We start from the raw sequence: 18113 nt of genomic DNA on the forward strand, positions 1-18113 counted from the left end.
TACCTCTGCCAATATACTTCAGGTCAAAATCACCTGGCAACTAGCAAATTAAAGGGATAGTTCACCCAAAAATGGAAATTCTCTCATCATTTACACACCCTCATGCCATCCCAAATGCATATGACTCCATACAATGCATAAGTGAATGGTGACTACATTTCTGAAACTCAAAAAAGCACATAAAAGCAGCCTAAAAGTAATCAATACAACTCCAGTGATTACGTCCATGTCTTCAGAAGTGATATAAGTGTGGGTGATAACCAGATCAACATTTAAGACTTTTTTTCCTATAAATTCTCCTCTGTGCCCAGTAGGTGGCGATATGCACAAAGAATGCAAATTGGCGAAAACAAAAGAAGAACTATTAGGAGAGAAGAATGCTTAGGAGGACTACTTAAAGTGGAATAGTAAATCGTAAATAGTCTGCACTTATATAGTGCTTTTTAACCTTAACGGTTTTCACTGTATATATATATATATATATATATATATATATATATATATACAGTGGTGAATTCTCAGGGTCAGCAGAGCTATGTATTTTTAACCACTTTCCACTCTTAATTAATCTACAAAGGGAAAACATTTATCCAGTCAGAATTTATTCCTTGATGTTTACAAGCAAAGTGTGACAACTGTTTCACAAATCGCATGCCCGAAGCAGCATGTGAGTCTGAGCTCCACCCCCTCAGGCCTTCAGAATTTCTACAGAATCCCTCAACAGTGCAAACGAATGAGCAACCAAAGTCAGATTGTCAGATTCATCAGCCAATCAGATTGATTTATTTGTTCTTGGTGGGTGTGATCTTTAGGATATGTCCCAGTTGAGGTCTTCTAGCTGGCCATGAGTGACGCAATCACGCTTTAAGTGATGTACTGAATTCAAGCGAAAAGCGTGAGATCTTGCTGACGAGTCGGCTGTCACTGTCACATCACCATTACGTAAGAGATCCTTAAGGATTTAAAAACAGGAGATGCTCTGCATGACCGTGTGATCATTTAAGTTATTAAACAGGAAATGAGGACTGATTTTCACTTCAAGTAATTGGTAAGTGCTTTTTGCATTGTTATAGCAACATCAGGAGTTCCCTTCCGAGGGAACTCGCACTGCGTCGTTGAAAACGACTCTATGGGGAACGCTCCTTAGCGTGCGCCTCTGAATTATGAATGAAACTATTCCAATCTTGATTGGTGTTGCGTCATGACGTAACATGTGACGACATAACCGGATGCATAAAAGTGACGCCGGTACACGCACACATTAGCTTTCGCTCTTCAGCAAGCGCTCTATGTTGAAATTGTTTGTCTTATTTGGTGTTGTTTGTCTGATTTAAAAATATTATGGCCACCGAACAGTTCAAGAAGTGCGTGCACCCCTGCCCTCGTTTCATTACGGGTAGGGACACGCACGCTTTATGTGTGAACTGTTTGGGAGCGCAGCACGCACAGGCAGCTCTCGAGGGATCTGCCTGTGAAAGTTGTGAAGCACTACCCATGAGAGTGCTGCGCTCCCGGTTGGCGTGCTTTGATGAGCACGGTCAGGCTCGCGTTCCCCACGGTTTTGGTCCCGCGTCTGTTGAGGCAGCGCGGCGATTGAGATCGCGGGGTTCGCAGCGGGATTTTGCAGATGAGAATGAGACTGCTGCGGCACTTTCTCATTCTTCGTTTGAGGATCCCGAGCCTACTGTGAGTGGTGCAGCAGCCCGCGTCGCAGCTTCTTCTGCCCATGATCAGGTCCCGATGCTTGAGCTCACTGCTTCCGAGGAAGTGGATATGCTCAGCATTGATGCGGACGACCGTGAGCCAAGCACGCCAGTTTTTGGCCAAGCTTATGAGGAGCTGATTGAGGTTGTGACGCGTGCCGTGGCCAGACTGAATATCAGCTGGCCACAAAATGAGCAGGGAACGCAAGTTGAAAGCAAATTAGACGTGCGTTTCCTGCGGCACAGATCACAACCTCAGCGCCGGGGTTTGCCGTTTTTCCCCGATCTCCACAAAGATATCTAAAACGAGATCGTGGGGTAAACCGCATTCGTCCCGTATCTCCAGCCCCAGTGTTTGATTACAGACGATGTTTTGGGGGCACGGGATATGGGCTAAAACCCCGGCGCTGCCTAGTAAGCCCTGCAGAGATACATCTGCTTTAATAAGTAGGGCTTACATGGCGGCACACAATCGGTGTTGGTTTCCCGCCATCTCTGACGCTTCCGGCCACCTCAATTTCCAGCGAACGCACACCGTGCCGTTCGTGTAAAAAAAAAAACAAAAAAAAAACAAATATAAAAAAACAACAAGCATCAATTGTGGTCACAAGAACCATATCGACTAAATCCTGCCGGTCTCTCGCTTCAGGAAGTCGGGAACAGTGCTCGAAAAACACCCGAGACCAGCCTCGAGAGGCTGGTTCCCTTAGTTGAAGCTTCGGGAAAGAGGTCCTACCGAGGTGGTAGAACCTCGGAGGGCTGCCCCCGCTGCAGAGCAACCGAGGTTGCTCTCGCAGTGGAGTCCTCAGGAAATCGGTGTCAGTTCCCGCCGTCTCTGACGCTTCGGACCACATCAATTTCCAGCGTCAAAAAATAAAAAACACACATCAATTGTGGTCACAAGAAGTGTATCGACTAAATCCTGCCGGTATCTCGCTTCAGGAAGTCGAGAACAGTGCTCGAAAAACACCCGAGACCAGCCTCGAGAGGCTGGTTCCCTTAGTAGATTTTGTAGAGGCATGGAATCATCTTCCCAACATATCTGCATGGGTCCTGCATATAATAAAATCAGGGTACAGACTGCAGTTCGGGCACCGCCCCCCCAAATTCTCTGGGGTGGTGCAGACTACAGTGGTTCCGGAGCAGGCTCAGGTGATGGAACAAGAAGTGCAATCTCTGCTGCTGAAGGAGGCCATAGAACGTGTTCCTCATTCAGACAGGGAGTCCGGTCTTTACAGCCGGTACTTTATAGTTCCAAAAAGGATGGGGGTTGAGGCCGATTTTAGATCTCAGAGTTTTGAACCGGCCTTTGAGGAGGTTCAGGTTCAAAATGCTTACCATTCCTGTCATCGTGAGTCAGATCAGATCCGAGGACTGGTTTGTCACGATAATATAAAAGACGCCTATTTTCATGTACCCATCCTTCCATGTCACAGGAGGTTCCTGAGGTTCGCTTCGGGGCTGAAGCTTACCAATATCGGGTTCTTCCGTTCGCCTAGCACTCTCTCCCCGCACATTCACCAAATGTATGGATGCAGCTCCTGCTCCTCTGAGACTTCAGGGCATCCGCGATACTGAATTATATCGATGACTGGCTCATTCTGGCCCAGTCTCGAGAAATGGCGGTTCGGCATCGAGATGTCGTCCCTGGCCATATTCGAAGTTTGGGGTTGAGACTCAACACAAAAAGAGTGTGTTACAACCATCCCAGTGCACAACGTTTCTGGGTGTTGTGTGGGACTCGGTTACGATGCAGGCACGCATGTCTACTGCACGTATCGAGTCCGTTCTGGCGATGGTGTCCGGGTTAAAGCTAGGCCAGGCCATCACTGTAAAGCAGTTTCAAAGACTGCTGGGCCTCATGGCAGTGGCATCCAACATTATACCTTTGGGCCTTCTACACATGAGGCCCCTCCAGTGGTGGCTGAAAGCCAAGGGGTTTTCCCCCAAGGGGAATCCATTTCGTACAATCAGAGTAACGCGCAGGTGCCTTCGTTCTCTGCTAATATGGAAGAAACCTTGGTTCCTGTCCCTAGGGCCAGTGTTGGGAGCATCATGTCGCCGGAAAACCGTTTCGACAGACGCCTCCCTCACTGGCTGGCGCGCGGTCATGGACGGCCGCTTTGCCAGGGGTCTGTGGCAGGACCATCATCATTCTTGGCACATAAACTGTCTAGAGATGTTGGCTGTGTTCAGGGCTCTGAGGAGCTTCCTTCCAGACATCTAAGGTTACCATGTCCTAGTACGTTCAGACAATACATCAGTGGTAGCTTATCTGAACCAACAAGGGGGACTCAGATCGCGCCCTCTGTGCAGACTGGCGCATCAGATAATTCTTTGGTCCCAAGGAAAAATACTGTCTATCAGAGCAATGTATGTTCCGGGGGTTCAGAATCAGAGAGCAGACATCCTGTCAAGGCAGGGGCTGAGGCCCGGGGAATGGAGACTTCATCCAGAGGTGGTGAAGTCGATAGGGGACAAATTTGGACCATCGGAAGTGGATCTATCCGCGTCTCGAGGGACGTCCCACTGTTCACTTTGGTTCTCCCTCTCACATCCAGCCCAACTGGGGTTGGATGCCATGGTACAGGCCTGGCCGAGGCCTCGCCTGTATGCATTTCCCCCGATCGCTCTGATCCAGGGAGTCCTGGAAAGGGTCCGCCAAGAGGGCATCAGTCTACTTCTGGTTGCCCCGATGTGGCCGGCCCGAGTATGGTTCTCAGACATAATTTCACTCCTGATAGCTCCGCCACGGCAGATTCCTCTGAGGAGGGATCTGTTGTCTCAGGCAGGGGGCACAGTTTTCCACCCTCGTCCAGAGCTGTGGAAACTGTGGGTCTGGCCCCTGAGGGGGTTCAGTACCTAAATGCTGGTCTATCAGCGGGGGTGGTTGAAACCATACTTAGCTCTAGGGCTCCGCCTACTAGGAGATTATATGGCCTCAAGTGGAATGTGTTCTCCACTTGGTGTAGAGAACATGAATTAGATCCAGTTAACTGCCCGGTGGCTTCAGTTCTGGAGTTTCTTCAAAATCGTTTCTCTGCGGGTCTCTCCCTTCCACACTTAAGGTGTACGTGGCTGCCATTTCGGCTTTCCATGCACCACTGAGTGATGGGCCTCTGGGGAGGCACCAGCTGGTCATTCGTTTTCTCCGTGGTACATGGAGGATGAGACCGACAACCAGGTCCAGGGTTCCTGCCTGGGACCTGGCGGTGGTTCTCGAAGGGTTATCCCTGGCCCCCTTCAGACCCCTTCAGTCGGCTTCGCCCAAGGACCTGACGTTCAAGATGGCTTTTCTCTTAGCTATTACCTCTCTAAAGAGGGTGGGAGATCTTCAAGCCCTGGCAGTAACACCAGCTTGCTTGGAGTTTGCCCCTGGCGGAGTTAAAGCCATTCTGCACCCGAGACCTGGCTATGTGCCTAAGGTGCCTTCTAACACGGCACGGTCTACGGTCCTGCAGGCTTTTCATCCTCCACCTCATGTGTCGGCAGAAGAAGAGAGGCTCCATTTGCTCTGCCCTGTCAGAGCTTTGGGCATTTACCTCGAGAGGTCCTCTTCTTGAAGGAGGTCGGACCAACTGTTAGTGTGTTTTGGGTCACCTAAGAAGGGGCTCCCTGCCTCGAAACAAACCATTAGTAATTGGATTGTTCAGGCTATTATCTCGGCCTACAAGGTGCGCAATTTGCCTTCACCTTTGGCCATAAGGGCTCATTCAACTAGAGGCATGGCGTCCTCTAGGGCTCTCTTATCGGGAGTGCCCCTCCAGGAGATCTGTGAGGCAGCCGGTTGGGCTACCCCGCACACTTTCATCAGGTTTTATAGTCTGCACCTCCCTAGTACGCCTGGCACACGTGTGCTCTCGTCCTAGTTGAGTGCCTGAGTTCAGTTTCACTCTAGGGCAGGCCTTTTTTCGGTCGCGTGGCCTAGTGGGCATTCGTTCCCCAAAGAGTCGTTTTCAACGACGCAGTGCGAGTTCCCTCGGAAGGGAACGTCTCGGGTTATGACTATAACCCTTGTTCCCTGAGAAGGGAACGAGACACTGCGTCGTCCTGCCACGCCCCTCAATGCCTGAGAGCGGCTTGCTTCATCGCTAGGCTAATGTGTGTGTGTACCGGCATCACTTTTATGCATCCGGTTATGCCGTCACATGTTACGTCATGACGCAACACCAATCAAGATTGGAATAGTTTCATTCATAATTCAGAGGCGCACGCTAAGGAGCGTTCCCCAAAGAGTCGTTTTCAACGACGCAGTGTCTCGTTCCCTTCTCAGGGAACAAGGGTTATAGTCATAACCCGAGACGTTTTCTAAGTGTAAATTAGTCTGCTGGAGCATTCAGTGTCGGATCAAGTTTTGAAAAGTAGTGCTGAATTGCATTCAACCCGGAAAGTTGGATTTTACAACTTCCTGTTGCAATGGAACGCATCTTTAAGTCATAATTATATCTTGTAGGCTCGTGCAGAAATTCTTAACTCCGATTTCACCGAAATGCAGTGGCATGATATCACACAAACATGCCGAGACTCAGGGAGATATACAAAGTAAGTGATAAACGTTCACTTTATTAAATAATATCAATAAATTGGTTCGTTTCAACATTACATGATATTAAAGCTTGTTTAACAAACGCCTGCAGAAACAGGTGTATAAAACATTATAATCTCTTTTGATAATCGTAAACCTGAAGCGCATATGCTAGCGCTGCAGCATTGTTTATCAGTTGGGTTGCTAGGAGACATCTCTAATGAGAGTCAAACCCCTGCTAAGCTAATGGGAGCGCTGCAGTTTTGAATATCGGGGAATGGAATGCATTTATGGTCGGAGATATCAAGTAGGAATATCCCACATCCAACTTGAATGGAACGCACCAAAACCATTTACCCTGACGAAACGAAATGTATGGCAAGCAACATTTAAATCGCAAATATTATTAGATCGATTTTTCCAAGTATTATAGACCTCCTTGGTAGATTCAAATGAAGAATTATGATTTTTGAATGTCTGTTCGGGAGACGTTCATTTCACAATACAGTCATTCTGCAGTTAAAATTAGGCTTGAATGAGCATTAAGTTTAATTTCAAGTTCTGGCTTTCGTGCGTGGATGTGTTTTTAAAGTGTCAATTGGTATTATTAGTTAGCTGCAACATAATGTATGATGCTCAAATCTTATTCATTGTGAAACTGTGTTTTCTTAATGGCATGAATCACACTGAAGGATAGACTTTTAATGCATGGCCCGCCACTGTATACACACACACACACACACACACACACACACACGTTGTGTTTCCATGTTTTATGGGGACTTTCCATAGACATAACTGTTTTTATACTGTACAAACTATATGTTCTATCCCCTAACCCTCACAGAAAACTTTCTGCATTTTAAAATGTTCAAAAAACATAATTTAGTATGATTTATAAGCTGTTTTCCTCATGGGGACCGACAAAATGTCCCCACAAGGTCAAATATTTCGGGTTTTACTATCCTTATGAGGACATTTGGTCCCCACAAAGTGATAAATACATGCTCACACACACAACACACAAATAGTTCAAATGTGTTCAATATTAGCTGTTTAAAGGCTAGTGTTAAAATGTCTACTAAAATAGACATCAATGACCCAAGGATAAAGCAAATTGATGAAATGGGCTGGAAATAAGAGTGATAGTATTTGGCCATTTTCAACTGAATTATTCACGTCAATTATTATCCGAATTGCAGATAACAAAGCAGAACAGATATGCCTCATATAATCATAGTAAAAAGAACAACACTGGACCTGTGTCAAACCCCTTGCAATAAATGATTACATTACTATTTAGATCTCAGTAAAGTTGGCAAACATGGAGTATGGTGCGTCATAGGTCCCAAACCATTCCAACTGGAAACAAGAGGGATGTGAAGAGGAGACAGAAGATGTCAAGACAACAGGATGCCAAAAAGAGTGCACAGCGGTTGCCATGGTATCAAGTTTTACAGCTTCTGGAAAGATCAAAGGCTAAAGCAAACTAGTAATTAATTCTAAACTTTACCCAATTCCACACATACCAGAAAGCATGTGGTCTTTTAGCTATAAGTGATGCAGCGTATTTTGCCAACATTTCAACTAAAGTGATGTTTAGATATCTAAAATGTTCATAGTTTGTCACTCTTTATGATCACAATTGATGTTTAATATATTTTGAGTGGTATCATGCATGCAGAACATGCATGATATCAACCGAGTTAGAATGCAACTCAAAGTTCCTACACGTATATCCCCTTAAGACATGCACAAACCTCTTAAATGGTGGGCGTCACTTGAGAAGATGGTTCTAAATTCAGTTTGGATGTGACCTTACCCAACACAAACTGTTTCTACACCAGGTTAAGTATGCACATGGTTACAGGGGTACTTAACAAAGTAGAATAAGGAAAAATACCCTTATCTCTCTTTCGTCTATTACAGCAATTGTTGTCAGTACAGATCCTGACAAATAAAAGCACTGTGTGGCTAGTCAGACTGAGCAAACATTGTGTGGAGAATGAGGAAGGGCTGCATAGAAACAGGATTAGCAGCACTCTTGGGTCACACTGACCAGGAATAGAAGTGTAACATTATATGCACACCCATGACCCTGACAACATGGAAGCGAATCCACTCTGCGAGATTTGGACCAAGGTTTATTATGAATTAATCTTCCTATGCCTACACATGTACTGATAACATCATATGTAATCTAATGTAGCCTATATCAATATGACAATAGCCTATTGTCTCTACTATAAAGATTTTAATTTGTGTACCTTAACATTCTTATATGTAATGCTGATTTTGATTAAGGTTTTTTGATCATTATAACTGCAGTCTAATACAACAACATGATGAAAAATTATGTTATTTTTCATAATAAATGATGAGCTCATTTGAGAACTGTTGTCTGCAATAGTGTTTGCTTTAAACACCTGTTTAGAATATCCGCGCCAGTACTCTAGCAATTCAAATACATTTTAACTTTTAAAATATGAATTTGAATACTGCATGACGTTTTAGTATTACTAAGCTGAAAGTTTGTGACAATTTGAAGGACATAAGGGGCCGTTCACACCGAACGTATGCAGTCCGTTCGCGCTGGTTTAAAGTGTTTTCCTATATAAACATGCACTAGAATGACTTATTTGACCGTTGCGCCACGTTTAGTAGGCCTACAGGAGCGCCGTGTTTTTAGACAAAGTATCAATTCAAAATCGCCTCTTTTAAGCACGTGCTCCGTACGAGTTCGGTGTGAACGGCCCCTTGAATGATGATGACTACCTGTGACAAAAATAAAACTGCTTAGCCCAATCTATAATAAAACTACTTAATTTCTTTAAATATCAACAAAAGTTTGCAAAAACGATTATCGATTCCATCCTCGCACACTTACTTTTAAATCCAAACGGTCAAATTTCCCGTCTCTTTCAGGTAATTTGTAACTGTCCCTTTAAATATCAAAGCACGTATTTTTACATTGGGGAATTACAGTTTAGGCGAATGGAGACCTACAGTACTTTCTTTGTCCCGGTAAATCCTTTGTCCACCAAGTGTCCGTCAATTATTCCACATGCGTTATCGAATTTCTATATCAGAAACTTTAAAAAGTACAATGGGTGTCCAGTGTGCGTAGTAAAGAAGATTCCACTATTAGCGACTTCCAGTCATAGAAATGTAATCCATTAAAGGGCAACCCAGTGGTGCTGTATTGTATCCGGGCATTTCGTAAGTATTAAGATTGAACCCCAGCACGCTTTAGCGATGGGTGGTAAAGTTGAACAGCTGTCTCCCAGTCAGCGGTGCAACTAATTTCCCTCGTAGATAAGGGATGGGGAGGAGGAGGTGTAATTGCTCACCCCTGAGTCAGAGTTTCCCAACTCTGCATGTCAAGGGGCGTCTGTTCTATTACATTTAAGATCCCTTCCACAGGTTATTGCTGTGTAAGGACTGTTGCCATAAAAATAAGACATTATTCTGACCATTATACTGAATCTGTTTGAGAAAATGCATTCAACAACAGTGAAACACAAGAAGCTCATACAATCAAGATTACACCAAACACACCCCTTCCCCCAACTTGTTTTGTCAAATTGTTCCCTCAGACAAAAGACAGAGGAGGAGCAGACTCCCATTAGGCATGGGTGCATTGATTCCTTTTCATAGAAATGGCAAAGAGATTTTACACTTAAGATTTGTGCTTGAATTCTGGTGGAGTTGATGCTGATTATGAATGCACTATTATTTGAATAAAATTGTTCAGTCCACTGAGAACCATAAAAAGCCGAGTGAAGAAGAGAGGATGAGAAGGCCTCCGATTTAACAATTGTGAATGAATCAAATCTGCAATAGGAACAACACTGTGGGTGTGTTCACACTTGTAATTTGGTTCTCTTGGTCCTCTTGGTCCAGACCAAAAATGAAAATGATACATTTAGTCCTGGTTTGTTTAGCGTTCACACTGGCATTTTAACACCGAACCTAACAATACGAAACCAAAGGCATCAGGGAAAAGTCACGACCTGATTGGAAAGCTTTTATGATGTATATTTTTTGACGGAACTTACTGAACATCCAAAACAATGCTGGCTGCTGGGCGAAATGCGCTCGTTGGATGTATATATGTATACATGGTGGTATTTTTACCAGCTGAGAACAAACGAAGAGTTAATAAAATGTGTAAAGGAGTCAAAACAACGGCAGGAATTCCTCCGTTGCACACACAACTGAAGATATGCTGCAAGGACAGCTGATGGCGGTTCTGACGCCAGTACCGAACTGTAATGGGCAACATAGCTCCTATGATGAGAAGAACCAGGTATGCTTGTGGTCAGTATTAGACAAATTACTTCCTGTTTTTGATCCGTTTAGAACATCTTTGGTCCATGTTGCGCTCATATATCAATCGAACTGCACCAGTGTTCATTTGGAAGCGGACCGAGACCCACTTTTCAAGTGGGTCTCGGTCCGCTTGTTTAATGCGCACCAAGGTTCGGGTGACAGCATTCACACTTGTTCAAATGAACCGCACTAACAGAGCAATCGCACCAGAGTTAGTTTTATTCGAACCAAACCTGCCAAGTGTGAACACACCCTTAGAACATTGCTCAGTTAATACATTTGGTATGAGGTTCTTTACCTTGAGACAAGCGAAAAGGCTTGGTGATTGGTAGTCCATCCATGCTGCACTTGTTTCCACAGGGGTGCAGAGTGATGACTCCAGCCTTGTTCTCGATAAAGCAATGTTGAGCTGCAATCCCTGGGCCCTGGATGTTAATGTCCATGGCTCCATGACCCAGAGTGGTCTTGCCTAGACAAACAACCCCCATAGGATGCTGATTTCAAAGATTATTTGCTAACACAACACATCCCATGTGAAGTTTCTGGATGGAAAAAATAAATACAAAAATAATATATATATATTTAAAGCTGTATAGCTTTAGATAACTTTACAAGAACATAAGCAGGTATCATCTTTAATTTTCCATTGTATCCCACACCTTTTATTGTTAAAAATAGAGATACTACATTAAAACTTAATCATTGGTAACCTTAATTGGTGTGCTCTCTGTCTCAGTGAGTAAAATCACATTCCTGAGCCTCATCTGTTATCTGGAACATGATGAAAGCTTGACCCCTGAAAGTTCCTGAGCCTCAACATGAGCAAGTATAAGTGCAATTAACACTAATACAGCAACACAGTCACTAATGTAAATTGATAATTACATACTCAAAAGTTATTTTCCAGTGCCCTATTTGTCATAAGGTAATTTCTTAAAGCATGCAAGAGAATTCCATATGTCTATGAAGAATTCCAGCCTGATAGTAAATGGCTGGTCAATATCAGGGAAAGTATGTACTGGTGGGAGGTTGGTGGAGGAGGGGGATTTCTAATTAAGACAGGGTGTCTTTAAAGACCCCTTGCTGCCTCAGTGTTTGGACAATTAGCTTTTCACACACAAGGAAGGGGATCTGACCATGTGTGTATTCTTGAATTATAAAGGTTTGTGTTTCTTTTGTGTTACACAATAGATTGCAACAGTGTCCGTCCACCAAAGTGGCATTCAACTGATCACAAAGTATAGTCAGGACATTAATAACGTGAAAAATTACTATTACAGTTTGAACAAATATTTTCAGAACATCTTAAACTATAGTTCTCATCAAAAAATCCTCCACGTGCAGCTGTAACGTTGCTTAACAAAGAGACGATGACGTGAAGTGTAGAACCCAAGTGCAGTTTATTAAGAATCGTGAAATCAAGAAACACTTACTTTAAACGTGAACAAAACATAAACATAAACTTGACTTGACTAGACTTGACTTGATCACAGAACAAACAACATTACATAAACAATACCTGATTAAAGACAATTGCAAACATGAGGGTTTAAATACAAGGACAAGGTTAACAAGTAAACAAGAAAAATAAATCACAAGACTAAACTATAAACAAGATAACAAGACTAAATTAACTTAAACCAATGAAAAAACAAAGTAATCAACCAATGAAAACAAGACACATGAACAGGGTACACATGACAAGATCACAGGAACAGGAAATCACATGACAGGAACAGGAAATAAACTTGAAAAAACATGAACCAACAGAATAAACATGACAGCAGCAATTACAGCTTTGCAGATCCTTGGCATTCTAGCTGTCAGTTTGTCCAGATACTCAGGTGACATTTCACCCCAAACGTTCTATAACACTTGACATAGATGTGGATGTCTTGTTGAGCACTTCTCACGCACCTTACAGTCTAGCTGATCCCACAAAAGCTCAATGGGGTTAAGATCCATAACACTCTTTTCCAATTATCTGTTGTCCAATGTCTGTGTTTCTTTGTCTACTCTAACCTTTTATTTTTGTTTTTCTGTTTCAAAAGTTGCTTTTTCTTTGCAATTCTTCCCATAAGGCTGCACCCCTGAGTCTTCTCTTTACTGTTGTACATGAAACTGGTGTTGAGCGGGTAGAATTAAATGAAGCTGTCAGCTGAGGACATGTGAGGTGTCTATTTCTCAAACTAGATTCTTTGATGTACTTATCCTCTTGTTTAGTTGTACATCTGTCCTTCTACATCTTGTTAGAGACAGTTGTCCTTTTCTTTGAAGACTTTAGTATACACCTTTGTATGAAATCTTCAGTTTTTGGCAATTTCAAGGATTATATAGTCTTCATTCTTCAAAACAATGATTAATTGACAAGTTTCTAGAGAAAGCTGTTTCATTTTTGCCATTTTTGATCTGATCAGTCAAATGCCACTTGGTGAATTAAAGTACCAGTTTCCTTCCGAAACAGCCAAATCTGTACATTATTCCAAACTTTTGGCCGCCAGTGTATAAGTAAATTGAGAGTGTAGGGAGACCGACTTGATTGTGTCATTCTTAGTGCTTTTGCCACACTTTGTTCACTGCGATTCTCTGATTGGTGGATCTTTGCCCTTCTGGATCATGGGTAGTATAGTTCTTTACCAGAAATTCCACTATTAAAAAAGTTTTTTGTTGTTTTTTAAAGTGAAGATGAAATGTCTGATGTCTTCAACAGAAGCATATATGATTGATTAACCTAAAAGCTCATAGTATGTCTGTCTTTAAAGGTTTATAAGTTATTGTTAAAAATCTATCCCCCATGGAAAAAATGTATGAGATTTATACTTCAGAATACAGATTGCTGTGCTTTATTAGCTCATATTTTGATTGTGTTCTACTGTATTTCCACCATTTGTTAAGATAGTAATGGAGATTTACTGAGATTGAAGATTTACCATCAATGTATTTTGCAAAGGCCATTGACTTCAAAGTTCTTAATTAGATAGTCCACTGTATCAGTATCTTACCTTCAGGCAGGGGCAAGAGGGTGATGGCCGTGCTGAGGCGGCCACTTCCTAGACTGACCAAATGGGGGTGCTCTGCTTGGACCTTCAGCCCTTTACCAGTCTCAATCAAATCCAATGGAGTGCTCTAAGAAAGCAAAGTGTACCTCTTAAATGTCATTGTCTGATCTGAGAACCATTACTTTTTTTACACTTAACAAATTGCTGTTTAAATGCATTATGGATATATTGAGTTGGCTCATACATCAGATAAAATTGGCTATAATTATATAGCATTGCATGCTAATGAGACATTCCAAATTATTGACTTATCTGAACTCCAGGCAAGTGGTTGTGTTTATCTTAATCTACCCTAGTGAGGATAGTGCCTTCCCTCAGTTACATCTTGAGAGTAGAGCTCAGTGGAAACTTGAGAGCTCAGTAAGGGGGCGGTTGTCATGGTAACAGTGTGAACTGGTAATGACTGGGAGGGGAAGACTGTACACTCTAATTCTGCTATTATGTAATGACATCATCTTCTCAAATCGAAATTAGCAGAATCCATAAATTTATTTTGATGACAAATTCTGCTGAAGGCACAATCATAATGATACTGTATATTTGCACTGGATATCATTTTGAATAGGCATTATTTTATTTTAAAAATATGTTATTTTTCATTTTCAGCTGCTTTCCAGATAATTGTCAAGCACCCCACCTTTCCAAATATCATTTTATCTCCTCAGGGCTGTTGTATATGATTGGGTTTAGGATACTCCTGACAGCTTAAACAAGATTTGCAGGATGTAATTAGTCTAATCGGTTGAGGCAGAGCTTATAAGATCTGAGTGAGAGATGATCATTGTGTTGTAAAAAGAACATCAGCTTGTCTGCCATAGATTAGGCCATTACAACAGGGAGAAATCCACTAGATGTTGCAGCCATTTTGGAACAGGAGGTGATGATAGAAATAATGCCCCTAAGGGTTTGTTCCACACATTGCCTGTCACCTTGTATCAAAAACCTCTGTCTGCTAGACAAAATCTCTCACTGAATGTAAAGTGTCCCTATTATATTATATTTTACCATCTTACTGTCATAAAAACTGTAAAGAACTCTCCCAATCTCATTAAAAATACAAACATCATTTTTGGGGCAGTAAAGTCTCTGACTACTTGGTAGGATTTAAAAAACCCAGTATAAATATCTACTCAAAAAAATTATAATTAACAGTTAATAGAAAAAATAAGTCTGAGTTATTGTAACAAATCAGTATCATGAAACAATTGCAAGAGACCTTTTGTTTAACAAGGATGACACCAGTGACTGGTACATCACATTTAGAGATAACAAATCACTAAAACCACAATCTATTAGATTTCACATATATAAAGTTTGTTTGATCTCACCTGCAGCAACTGATGAGACTGATGGCCACCGGGAAGATTTTGGTTAAAAATATCCATAACCAACGTGTTGTCACTTACGTGATCTGACACACGAGGGTCCTTAGAAGACAAAAAAGTTTTGAGAAAATCTTGTTAATCTTATAAACTTAAAAAGCTTCGAAAATGTACAGTCATCCCAAAAATTTATGGAAATCATCTGATATTTCACAAAATATCTCAAATAAGTCATCTAAAACCGAAGATGATGAACCTTATTTTTTAAAAATGTATTGATTTATTTATATTTTTACCATTTTTGCAATTTCCTTTATCTAACTCTATCAATTAGAAGAGAAATTCGAAATATACCAAATGACGTAACTGATGTTAACTCTGCCAAGTTACTAACAAGTGGTATCTCCCATCAGACATTTTTGCATCAATTCTAATGTGTTCACCTTTTCCTGTGGAGCTACTCTCAGCGTGTTGCATGAGGAACCGCCGAGACTCGGGTTCTGGTCATGGAAACCAGGAAGTAATTGCATTCATATAAACAGTAGTGATTGCAATTTTGGGGTTGCATTTTTAATCTAACATTACATTTTTACTCCACTGAGAGGTAGGTTAGGGTCTTGGTTTAGGAGTAGTATGTATGGTTAATAAAATATGCATTCCTGTTGACTGTATTATATAATTTACAACTAAAAACAACTCGCTTTACAGCTCACTTTTGGCGCCACTCTGTGGACATTTCACCCAGTAACTGGAGCTCACACATGTCCATACGTTCAACAACACTACAAACTTCTGCCACTGGGCAGTAACTCAAATTTTGTTAAGCACAGACCCATTTAAGCTGAAGAACTTTCAACTTACTGTAACCGAATTCAGAGAATCCACAGGTGTATTACATCACATTATCTGTGGACATGTTCCACTAAGTTTAACAACCAGAAAGTGTCAAAATTGCTACATTTTTAACAGTATATCTGTTGTTTATTGTCGATAGTTTAAAACTTAAGCTTATTGTTGTAAAATGTATTGCTTGAAAAGTATGTTTGTGCTATCATTCTTTAAAATAAATTATATTATTACATGACATGACATACATTTTTATGTGTAACTTAAAAGTATAGATTTTCTATGACTAGTGTCCTGTTTAGTGCAGAAAGCAACTAAGCCACTCAAATATCTACACAAAAGCGCAAGTTGGAGACTGTGACAAGGAGGAGAGCGTGGCCCGGCTGTGGTGGTGCACGGCCGGCGCTGAATCAGCTGATCAGAGGGAGAGCGAGATAAAGGGGAGCTGGATGCCCAAGTTCGAGAGAGAGAGAGAGAGAGAGAGAGAGAGAGAGAGAAAGAGAGAGATGCACGTGGCCGCGTTGCATGTGTATCTGTGTTTGTTTTAAGTTAAGTTTGACATTAAAACTTTGTGTTCAGCTGGTTTCCTCCTCCTCCTTGCCCATCTTTGAACTTTTACAGATACCTTTGTCCTCTGGCATTCCCCATCTGCATCCTCAGCTGACTGCCCTGATTAATAGAGTCTGTACTCACAGAAATGGCATTTGCAAACAGATAACAGAGATTTACCCTGCTGGCAAAACACCCTTACTCATGCTGACTCTTATACCAGCCATAAGCTGCTCTCTCCTCTGAGACCTGACACATACATGCACACAGACCTTCCTGCCCAGACATTCCTCTGTTCTTGCTCACTGTCCTGTCTTTGTTTTTAACATGTATACAATTTGTATCTCTGTACGTTTACCAGTAAAGCTATATACTGTATACTCACATGCTGAATTGTGTGATGTTGAACTTATTCTTACTCTTATTAGATTTGATGATAGTACATTTGTTGTGTTGTGAGATACGAAAACACTTTGTTTTTATTTTTGGAGGTTTGAGAATTTAAATATCTCTGCAGTAATCAGGCATTGAATCTACTTTTAAACACATTCCACCAGTCATTTGCTTGATTTTCTCTTAACCTGAAAAAAAAGGTCCTTGCAAAAAAGAAGTTAGATAGATAGATAGACAGACAGACAGACAGACAGACAGACAGACAGACAGACAGATAGATAGATAGATAGATAGGACAAATAAGCAGAAAGTGCATGAATCAACCAATAAATAAATGGTATGCAATGTTTACGATATAAAACATAGATAAATTATAACAATGTACCTTTTGCCAGTTGCCCAACAAACACAACGCCTCCATTTCTAAGCTCTGAATAGAAGTGATATCTAAGTTCTACTCTCTAAGTTCTAAGTCCCTGATGTTCAAGGAAATTAGTTATTTTCTATCTCTCCTCTATAGACCCTCTACGTCTTTTTTTTTTTTTTTTTTTTGAGCAGAATGGATACCTGCTCCTATTCAAATGAGCACGGACCTGTCTGTACATGCTGCTTTGAGCTAAACCCTGCATTCCTGCCTGTTAGCTAAAGCCCTGATAACAGATGTTGGAGCGCTGATCAATAAAGGATAGAGCACCATAAAATAAAAAAGAAAGACAGGGAATTAGCATACAGTGAAAGAGTTTAACAAGTTGAAGCTAAGACAACTCAAACACTACTGAGTAATTATGGAATGGTATTTGGGTCATCTGGGATGCATACAAAGAAATGAATATGATATGCAGACAGACAGAAGATCTGACAAATTGGGTTTTGGTTTGATCAGACTCCAAAAATCTGTTATTGCCACATGCCTCTTAACTCTTTAAAGGCCAGTTTGCTGAATATAAGAGGTAATGAGTCATATCTCCCTACTAGTGTCTCTACACTGAGCTTGATTCAAGCAGTTTGATTCAGCTCCAAACTGCATGCACACAAACTTGTATTGTGTCAGACGCGAAAAGAAGAACAGCATATTTTTCCATTAAAAGCATAATGGCTAGTACTGTTTGCTCTACAACATGAGCTGACTTCCCCTCGCACATGTGGGAGCCTTTTCATTGTGTATGTGGTGCCCTGCACCATCCTTAAAGAGCACAATGGAAACAAATGGAGAGATGTGGTTGGTTGAAGGTATGTAGGTCTGGGCAAGAGAGCTGCTCACTCCTTCCAAACAGTAGCCCACATCAAAGTTAACAATTAAATCATATGTTTAGATCCATGGAGATCTAAAGGGGTTATGACAAAGTGAGAACTCTTTTAATGACAGACTTTGCAAGGTTGGCTT

General features: G+C 41.7%; 1 protein-coding gene across 1 annotated transcript in view; it reads right to left on the minus strand.

Annotated features, from left to right (window-relative positions):
• The window catches only part of LOC127631738 (pleckstrin homology-like domain family B member 1), a 92028-nt gene extending 74853 nt beyond the window's left edge, over nucleotides 1-17175 (minus strand). The window contains exons 1-4 of the mRNA XM_052110025.1: nucleotides 17115-17175; nucleotides 14948-15046; nucleotides 13563-13686; nucleotides 10859-11029 (exon numbers count right to left, since the gene is read on the minus strand). Of these exons, the coding sequence (XP_051965985.1) occupies nucleotides 10859-11029; nucleotides 13563-13686; nucleotides 14948-15046; nucleotides 17115-17150 (430 nt within the window). The 5' untranslated portion in view covers nucleotides 17151-17175. The remainder of the gene's footprint in view (nucleotides 1-10858; nucleotides 11030-13562; nucleotides 13687-14947; nucleotides 15047-17114) is intronic.
• Nucleotides 17176-18113: the final 938 nt, after the last annotated feature.

The sequence above is a fragment of the Xyrauchen texanus genome, chromosome 38 (assembly GCF_025860055.1).
Source record: "Xyrauchen texanus isolate HMW12.3.18 chromosome 38, RBS_HiC_50CHRs, whole genome shotgun sequence".
Taxonomy (NCBI): domain Eukaryota; kingdom Metazoa; phylum Chordata; class Actinopteri; order Cypriniformes; family Catostomidae; genus Xyrauchen; species Xyrauchen texanus.